General features: G+C 38.5%; 1 protein-coding gene across 6 annotated transcripts; it reads right to left on the bottom strand.

Annotated features, from left to right (window-relative positions):
• LOC131241313 (uncharacterized) lies at positions 1 to 7,673 on the bottom strand. 6 transcript variants are annotated; one of them, XM_058240106.1, is made up of 4 exons: positions 7,228 to 7,664; positions 3,787 to 3,804; positions 3,494 to 3,684; positions 1 to 628 (listed from the first exon to the last, which is right to left on the bottom strand). In XM_058240106.1, exons 1-3 carry the CDS (start codon positions 7,583 to 7,585, stop codon positions 3,494 to 3,496), a joined length of 567 nt encoding a protein of 188 aa, XP_058096089.1. In that variant the 5' UTR covers positions 7,586 to 7,664; the 3' UTR covers positions 1 to 628. The 6 variants fall into 6 exon arrangements, with proteins under 6 accessions (XP_058096089.1, XP_058096086.1, XP_058096091.1 ...); XM_058240103.1 differs by lacking the exon at positions 1 to 628 and adding an exon at positions 2,427 to 2,983 and having other exon boundaries at positions 3,505 to 3,684; positions 7,228 to 7,669; XM_058240108.1 differs by lacking the exon at positions 1 to 628 and adding an exon at positions 2,427 to 2,973 and having other exon boundaries at positions 3,495 to 3,684; positions 7,228 to 7,666.
• Between the last annotated feature and the right edge of the window lie 1,108 nt (positions 7,674 to 8,781).

Genomic DNA, 8,781 nt, shown 5'->3' with positions numbered 1-8,781 from the left:
TTCACACCAATTCCACGGTAACTATCATTTGGATGCCAAGTTATCAAATACAAGCTACCAAACGAGCCACTAAAAACTCCCAGACTAGATGGGAGCACATCCTAGAATACATTTGGGCATTCCTAGTCTCCAAGATGAGTAAGATGTGCTATTTTGACCATGTCCTCATCTTGCTCGTGGTTTAAAGAGGTAAAAACGGAGAAAATACAAGCTTCCTTGTGTGATTTTCATTTTTTGCTTATCCCCAAATTCATTTGGTTAGTTTTCCGGTCATGCCATTTTACTTTAAGGTCTTATGCTTAGGTTTGAATATTTTCCAGCTCTTTTATATTGATTTGGAAAATTAGTACAAGAAACTTAAAACTGCACTCTACTGCCATGTGGTAGAAAGAAAAGTTAGAGGCCGGCCTACCTTGTCCAGGCTTATGGTAGTTAGGGAAGAAGCCGGGTGTTTGCTGAGAGATATTTTGGCCCTGATTCCGAAAAAATCTGGGACAACTCATATATCAATTTTGAGAGTTTAGCCGGGACCTCCATGATTATACAAGGAGAAGGCTTCTAGTAAGCTTGGATAATATTCTCTCCCTCTTTCCCTTCCCCTGTCTGCCCACGTGTGGTGACCGTTGATCTACAATGACATTGAAATCATGATTTTAGGCCCTAATATCAAATATTACCTGATTCACAGCTTGGGTGAGTCACATGACATGCTAAACATTGTGCATAGGGCTGGCAATGGGTTGGGTCTGGGCCAAGAACAATCAAGATTTTAAATAGGCCTGGCCCAACCAGTTCAAAATCCAGGCTAGAGGCCCATCCATTGCCAAGCCCAATTGTACGTAGGGCCCATAAGATTATCTAAATATTGAAGCCAACCTATTACTCAAGTTCATTCCACTAGTATGAAGGGGCATTCCAAATATTTTGATGATTGTCAATTCGCGTGAGCCACGACACTTGCTTTTGAGGGGTTTACTGTGATTTACATATTTTTTTTTACCTATCCTAAGGCCCATCTAAGTTTTTTATTGGGTTTGTTTATTTTTATTTATTTATTTTTTTTGCACAATAGATATGAGGGGAGAAACTTGATGGACTGAGTGAATTTTATTTTGATAGCCTAATGGCCCCATAGAGTTCGGAATGTTTTGAAGAGGAAAATTAGACCTGGAAACAGGCTTGTTCTTGCCACACCAAACAAGCTCAAACCAGTGTTCGAAATATTGGTATCGCGTTATGTATTGCATCTTTGGAATATAAATACATATCAGTTATTGCATGGGATATAGTTTTTGTATCGGGTAATTTATCACACTTTTTGGGAAACATGGGAAACATTGGGGAAATGGTTGAATTTTTCAATGAAACTTCAAGGATTGTTAAAAAAAGACCTTTATACACGCTTTTAAATGATAACATTTCAAAAAAGAAGTGCCCATGATAAGTTTCCTTTATATAGGGTCCTATGCTATGCACTATTTGACTAAACTAATGTAACTATATTCAAATTAAATGCATAACATTTAGAGTGTATGTGATGATCATTTCATCAAACACTCCTTAATACTTGGAAATTAGTCTCAACTGACAGCTGGTTGAATGGAAATTTCAAAAAAAAAATAATAATATTTTATTATTTTTTAACTAAAGAATGATTCTTATTTTTCAAAAATTGACAAAGACTTAACAAATCAGTAGATCAACTCTCATATGTGCTTGATTTCATGTTTGGAGTGTAATATTGTATGCAATTTAGGAGAAATTGGGAAAATTTTGAATTTTCCCCAAAATTTCCCAAATCGGACCACCTACACCCAAATTTTGAAATAAAAGTGTATGTGATGATCATTTCATCAAATACTCCTAAATACTTGGAAATTAGTTTCAATTGACAGCTGGTTGAAGGAAAATTTTGAAGAAAACATGGAAAACATGAAGAACCAATGTATATTAAAATCAAAGCTCCAACTACATGATTTTTCATGCAAAACATGAAGAACCCATGGATTTGTAACCATTTGATATTGATTTAATATAATTTCAACAAAAAAGGGGATCAAAAATTGAAAATGCTCACCGGATTGAACATGTGGGATATATCGGCACTACCTATGCATTTCGTATCGCATAGGTGGGACACAATATATATCGTGGGATATATCAGCCGACATCGTCGATATTTAAAACATTGGCTCTAACAAACAATAGACATGCTTGACTAGGATAAGTATTGGCCTAACCAAACAAGACCCAGACAGGCCCAACCTACATAGGCTTTCCGGACTTGAACTTTTTCTGCTATCAAATGAGCCCTAAGAGGCCATAGATGCAGGTTTTCTTACAAGTTTAAGGCTTGTAATGAAAAAATAAGGCAATTGCATCAATGTTTCATTATAACTAATGGTATGCTTTGATTGCGAATTAAATCAGTAAAACTGTAAAAGCATCATCATTATGATTTTACAACATTTGTTTAAACACTTAATTCGGCAGTAGATGAAATAATTTTTACTTGGCAACCGAGTAGGGCCTTAGTGGTTTCATAACTTTTGTTAAAAGTAATTTGTAAACTATGAAACAGTACGAAATAGGCAGTCTTGATGAAGCCATGGAAACTGCATGATAGGAGGAAGAGGAGAATCCAAAGTGATAGCTGGAGCGAGAGAGACACCATGATGGAAGATTCCTACTATTGAGCTCTTAATTTTTGTTCCAACCATTGACTTCTTTTGAGTAATGGATTCCTTTCTCCATATCCAGTCAAGTCTTGTCTTTGGATGGCTTCTTCTATTGCCCAAGAAGAGTGCAGAAATTTACTCTGGGTTCTTTTGGGGAAGGACATTCTGTTTTCCTTTATTTTTCTTTCTGAATGAAATCTTCAATTCAGATTTCAGCTTCTTCAGCAGTATATCTGGTGAAGTCTTTCAATTCCATCCTAGATTATAAATCTTCCGTTTTTGTTTCTTGGGCGGCCGAGGCAAAAGTAAAAGTATAGATCTTATTGTTAGACAAGCAGAACATGGATAAGCAGTCTTGCTCCTAACCACAGAGCATTCAATGAGTTACTATCTAACGTTGTGCAGCAACGAATCTACACCAGAGACAGTTGAGTTAGCAGAGAGAAGTATGTGGTGACTGTTGGTCATAGTACCAAGATATTTCACATGAAAGAGCTGCAGTGTTCTAAGTATGTACATGGAATTAGATGAGACTCGTGTATTAGCATTAAAGAGAGAATGCCTTCTTGAATTCATGGTTTCTACTTAAATGATAAAAATCATAAGAGGCTGTAGGAATTTATTTCATCCTTTGGCTGTTGAAAATTGCGCAGTGTGCAAAACTTGGACATGAAGTGTACTTTCTAGGGAAAACAACGATAACGACAACAATGAACAACTTCTGCCAATGAAATAGGTAAGATTTCATTACTTGAAATGAAATTTAAAATACCAAGACAATGAAGCAAATGCAATTTCATTACAATCTCTCTCACCTAGATAGAAGATTGCTTCTCCTCTTTCATGTCTGAGTCAAATTTAGATGGGCTCTCTTTTGCATTTTTAACCTTCCTCAGTGCCTCTCTCAGCCCCATGACAATGAATAAGTTGGTGAGAGTGAGCAGCGACTCTGCACCACCATGTAGCCAATCGACATTGGACAAGGAAGTTCCGTAATGCACCTTTGCTGTCAAACCCACACGCAACATGAAGTTATGGTAAGAAAGGCATCCCCACAAGAAGATGATGTTGTTTTACACAGATTTTGATGGGTTGCAGAAGCTGTTACCGTAAATTCCAGCCGGGACTGCACAATGGACCCGCGGCAGGAAAACATGAAAGGTATCAGCAGAGTTTTGAAAATGCAAATCACTTAAAGCAATGAAACAGAGAGACAAAAGTATTAGCAAAGTTTGGTAAGCTAGATGCCTGGCAAAATATAGTTTTGCCTACATCAATTTTCCAGCTTGGGAATTGAAATCTTCTGCTATTTCATCTCCAAAATTGAAGAAATGGGTGTAAGGAAATCAATAAGGAAGGGTGTCAACTACTTAAAACTGTTTCCCAAATATATTGGTGAGATTTTAAAAACCCATCTATCATTGGAAAAAAATCAAGAATTTGCAAGAAACAGAAGTTCTGCATCAGGTCGGCTGATAAATTTGGTCTTGTGGGTTCAAATGAAATGAGGTATGCTTTTCAAAATGTGCATTTTGATTAGAGCTATGAACTAAAGTTCATGTAAACATATGGACATATAATTTCATGTATAAGAACAATATAGACAAAATATAAGCACCGGTATCTAAAAGGCAGGTGCTGCTTCTACTTTCACGAGTCATCGTGAAGTGGCAAATCAAGTAATGGAATGTAATGCAGTCATCAGATTGTCTTGGTTCAATGCCCTTAATCATAGCTTTTTCATTAAAAAAAAAAAAAAAAAAAAACCTATCCGCTGTAGTGGAATGTAATGCTGTCATCAGATTGTCTCGGTTCAATGCCCTTAATCATAGCTTTTTCATAAATGAAACATGCTATCCGATGCCCTTTTGATGAAAAATAGTGAACAACTTCGCCACTATCCTATATTTATTGTTAAGGGACTGCATCATGCTTATTAAGGCTGCCCTCTCGAATCTTCCTCTCTATTTCATGTCGGTATTCAGGTGCCGGGTATCGGTTGTGGCCAGTATTGACAAACTGCGGTGTGATTTCTTATGGCATGGTATGGAGGAAAAAAGGAAATTTCACCTCCTAGGCTGGACTGAGGTGTGCAAATCCTACGAAGAAAGTGGTGCAAGTATAAGAGATCTCAAAGCTATGAATAGGGCGCTTCTAGGGAAGTGGCTTTGGAGATTTGGAAAGGAAGATGGGGCGCTTTGGAAAGAGATGATAAAAGCTAAGTATGGTTGTATGGTAGATGGTTGGTGGACAAGAGAATCCTCTTTCTATATAGAGCTTCGGCCTTATGGAAAGGTGTCATGTCTGTGAAGGCAGTGTTTACTGAAGGTGTTGGTTTTTCTCTTGGTAGCGGTGATAGGATACATTTTTGGGAAGATGTGTGGGTGGGAAATTCTCCGTTGAAGTCCGAGTTCCCGAGAATTTACCATCTAGCCCCAAACCCGTCCATCCTTGTCTCCAACTGCTTTTCCTTTGTAGCAAGAGTAGTTTGGAAACCTCCTTGCAGAAGACATGAGGGGTGAGGAGATAGAAGAGTTCGTGGCCCTTATGAATCACATTCATCTATGTTGTCCAAACATTTCATCCACAGACACTATGCTTTGGCGTTATCACAAATCAAGCTCTTTCTCAGTTCATTCCTTTTATAACTGTATTACCAAGATGTCTCCAGTAACTGAAGAATCAAGCACCAAGCATGTTTGGCATTATCCTGTCCTGCCTAAGATTGCGGCTTTCGGCTGGTTGGTAGGTCAAAACAAGGTATTGACAATTGATAACCTACAGAAACGAGCAATGGTCCGAATGTTTGTTTGTGCTGTATGGGTGATGAGGAAATGCTCAACCATCTGTTTGTTCATTGCTGGTTTATTGGGAAAATCTGGTCAAACTGGTTGAGCTGTTTCGGCGTGTCATGGTCTCTTACGGCATCAACGGGCAATCTTTTGAGAGCTTGGCATGGGGTGAACTTGGGTAGAGAAAGGACAATGATGTGGAGAATGTCCCTCCTTGCCATCTGGTGGTCAGTTTGGGAGGAAAGGAATGCTAGATGTTTTTGCAATGAGAGTAACTGGGCAGAAATCATCTCCCATAGGGTGACATTCCTGGTTGTTGAGTGGGCCTCTAATCTTGAGAAGCTTAAGGGTTATCATTTTTCTTTTCTGGGGTTGTAGATGGATCGCCAACTCAGCATTTCAGCGTTGCTTTTCTTTTTGATTTGTTTTGCTGTTTGCTCTAATAAAATTTCAGTAACCTTTCAAAAAAAAAAAAAAAGCGAATCATTTGAGGAGAAAGCAAGTATGTGGCTTGCATCATAGAACTTCTACGCAATTCCCTCTTCATGGTACAACTAGCAAACATGTGTTCTGATCAGTACTGTTGATATGGTGGACCATCACAATGGATGGACCAGATCTTGAAAGCAAGGGGGTTGGACTGTGATTACCATCTGATCAATAACTTGTAAAAGGAACTGCAAGCTTGAGCAAAATTTCTACACACCACTAGAAAAACCCACACCAGCTGGATGATCAGAGTTGTCCTATCACTGATTTTGTTTGACAGCCAATCCAAAATTATAGATCGTGGCCCACAATATGAACAATTCTGATCACCCCGTCTACTGGAAGGGGGGAGCTGCATTGAACTTCTATGACACAAACTACAAACTAGCATTTCTCTAATTTGAGAATTAGCAAAGCATGAGTATATATATGAATCAGTTTGGAAGACTGAGATTTGGACAGTTCTCGAAATACTAGATGAAGTGGTTTCATTGAGACTATAGCTCAATTAGGTAGTTCTCCACGCCAGTTCTAACATCTGTAGGCATTTCCATCATTCTGCATAGAAATGAAAAGAAAACAAAAAGAAGAAAATCTACCTTACCACAAATTAATCCTCTCCTAACAGGATACAAAAGACAATTTCTTTAAATATAATTCCTACACTTCATCAAAAATTCATAAAAACCCACAAAAATTCCAATTCATTCTAGAAGAGTGTCCTACCCATTTCTAAAATTCAGAGGCATTTCCATCAACCTGTTGAAAATCCACACCGAGAAATGAAAAAACAAAAGAAAATCCATAACCCTCATAAATTAACATGAAAGCAATCATATACAGGCACTGTTTTTCCTGCGAACATCGCCTGTTTTTCCTGCCAACACGTGATGTTCAAAGGACATCCGAGCCGGGCAAATGATGTGGCACATCTCACTTGTAACGAAACTCAGCCCCAACCACTAATTTAGCTGAGCCACAAATGTAAGTCAAGTCAGACCATGGCTGCATATTGATTTCAATGGCGTGGAAAGCCTGGTAAGTGGGCCAGCCTGATTTTTGTTCCTAGCTTATCTTCATGGTATGGCCCACATTTTGCATGGCTCGGATGTCCTACACAAGCGACATGGTACTAGTATACAATAAAATCTCAACTTGAGCCTACCAAAGCAAACAAGGGTATTGTCTACATAAACTAAAACTCCAGTTCAATTCAAAGAAAAAAACGAAAAAACAAAAAGAGAGAAAAAGGTTAGAAGAGAACATACTAGTGGCCCCCACAAAGGCGAGCAAGAAGTAGAAACCAAAGAGAGTGAGCTTAGGAGATGTTTTTGATTTGGTGATGAAATACAAGAAACCCAGATATGGTAGGAGAGAAGCCGCAAAGAGCTGTGATGCTATGCTCTGAGAGTCTATGGTCGGTGCCCATGGATCCACTGGTAATATCCCACAAACAATCCCTCTCCAACACCAAGATGATCTTTCTCTTTTCAATCTTTTCTTTCTCCCGTTGTCGTTGAAACCAAAACAATTGGTGCCTCTTCCTAGTGGGAATAGGCTTGTTTGGAAGTTTCTTGATGGGAAATGGGCTCTTGATACAGGCAACAACAGGCAGCTTGACATCATTCATGTACGAAACAATGGCTCTCCTGTTTGTTTTTTTTTTTTTTTTTGTCTACTTCCGTTCTATTTTTATGGATTGAACTTTTCTATCCAGTCAGGAGTCGAAGACGTTATATGATACTCCGGCAGCATATGACGCTTGATACGCAGGCATCCATATATTTATACACGTGTCATATGTGAGTGCAAATTAAGCAAGCTAAGCTATTGGAACCCATTTTATCCAAGTCACGGTACCAAAATCTGATTGGTTGAAGAATCCTATTCTTTGATTCTGTGTATTGAATATCATTGCGCATGTTTTCATCTTTGACTGATGTCAAGCAACTGTCAAATGACTGAGTAAGCTTGATTTTTGGTCTTTATATGCATCTAAACTGATACCCATGTTTAACTTAGGGTGGTTGAGTAAATGGGAAGATTTGAGAGTGATCATGATAAGAGGCCTATTTGAATGGGATTAATTGGGATATGAGGTGTATTTGGATGAAAATAAACGTGAGTAAATGGCATTAGGAGTCATCAAGTTGAGAGTAAATGGAGGCTGAATTTGAAATTTGAAGAAGAGGCAAGATTTTAAGATTAATTTGCGTGAAGTGCATTTTGTTGGGGGCCTTGCACAAAATCTTAGGATATAGCCTCCCAAAACAAAGCAGAATTATAGGATAATAAAACAATGAAATGAATCAAAACACAAACCACACCATACAAGAGATTTTTACGTGAAAAATCCTCAAAGAAGTAAAAACCACGAGACCTCGTCCAGATCAACAATCAACTATGAAGTAGAATGTTACCTTCTTTACTCACGTAAAAGTAGATAAACAGTAAGAGAATAAAAGAAAAATGGAGAAATCTAACTGATTACGAGGACGTAGAAGCGTTGAGATATCAAGTGCACAGTAGATCATCTCTGCGAGCAGAACCTCCCTTCCACAAGCTTCCTCTCTCTCTCTCTCTCTCTCTTACACCTTTGATAGCCCTACACTCTTTAGCAAACCCTTGTAAAGCTTTAGGAAACCCTCTTGTCTACCCCTAAAAAAGCCCTAGGCACTCCTATTTATAGTTTAGGCGACTCCCTTTCACATGGGTGCTAAAATCGCCTCAAAATTTCGAATCCCGCACAAAATCGGACTAAAATCTGCATAACCTCGACTAGTTGAGCAGTGTCGTTGACCGGTCGAGCGGCCCACTCGATT

This window comes from Magnolia sinica, chromosome 3 (genome assembly GCF_029962835.1).
Source record: "Magnolia sinica isolate HGM2019 chromosome 3, MsV1, whole genome shotgun sequence".
Taxonomy (NCBI): Eukaryota; Viridiplantae; Streptophyta; class Magnoliopsida; order Magnoliales; family Magnoliaceae; genus Magnolia; species Magnolia sinica.
The sequence above is the reverse complement of the archived record's forward strand: the minus strand, read 5'-3'. Positions and strand labels throughout refer to the sequence as shown.

Bases quoted from the DNA above. Each gene is read 5' to 3' on its own strand.
- LOC131241313 (XM_058240103.1), bottom strand. From the start codon at position 7,585: ATGATGTCAAGCTGCCTGTTGTTGCCTGTATCAAGAGCCCATTTCCCA. The intron at 2,984-3,504 runs CTTCTATCTAGG...CTATACTTTTAC, and splicing joins CATGAAAGAGGAGAAGCAAT to TTTTGCCTCGGCCGCCCAAG.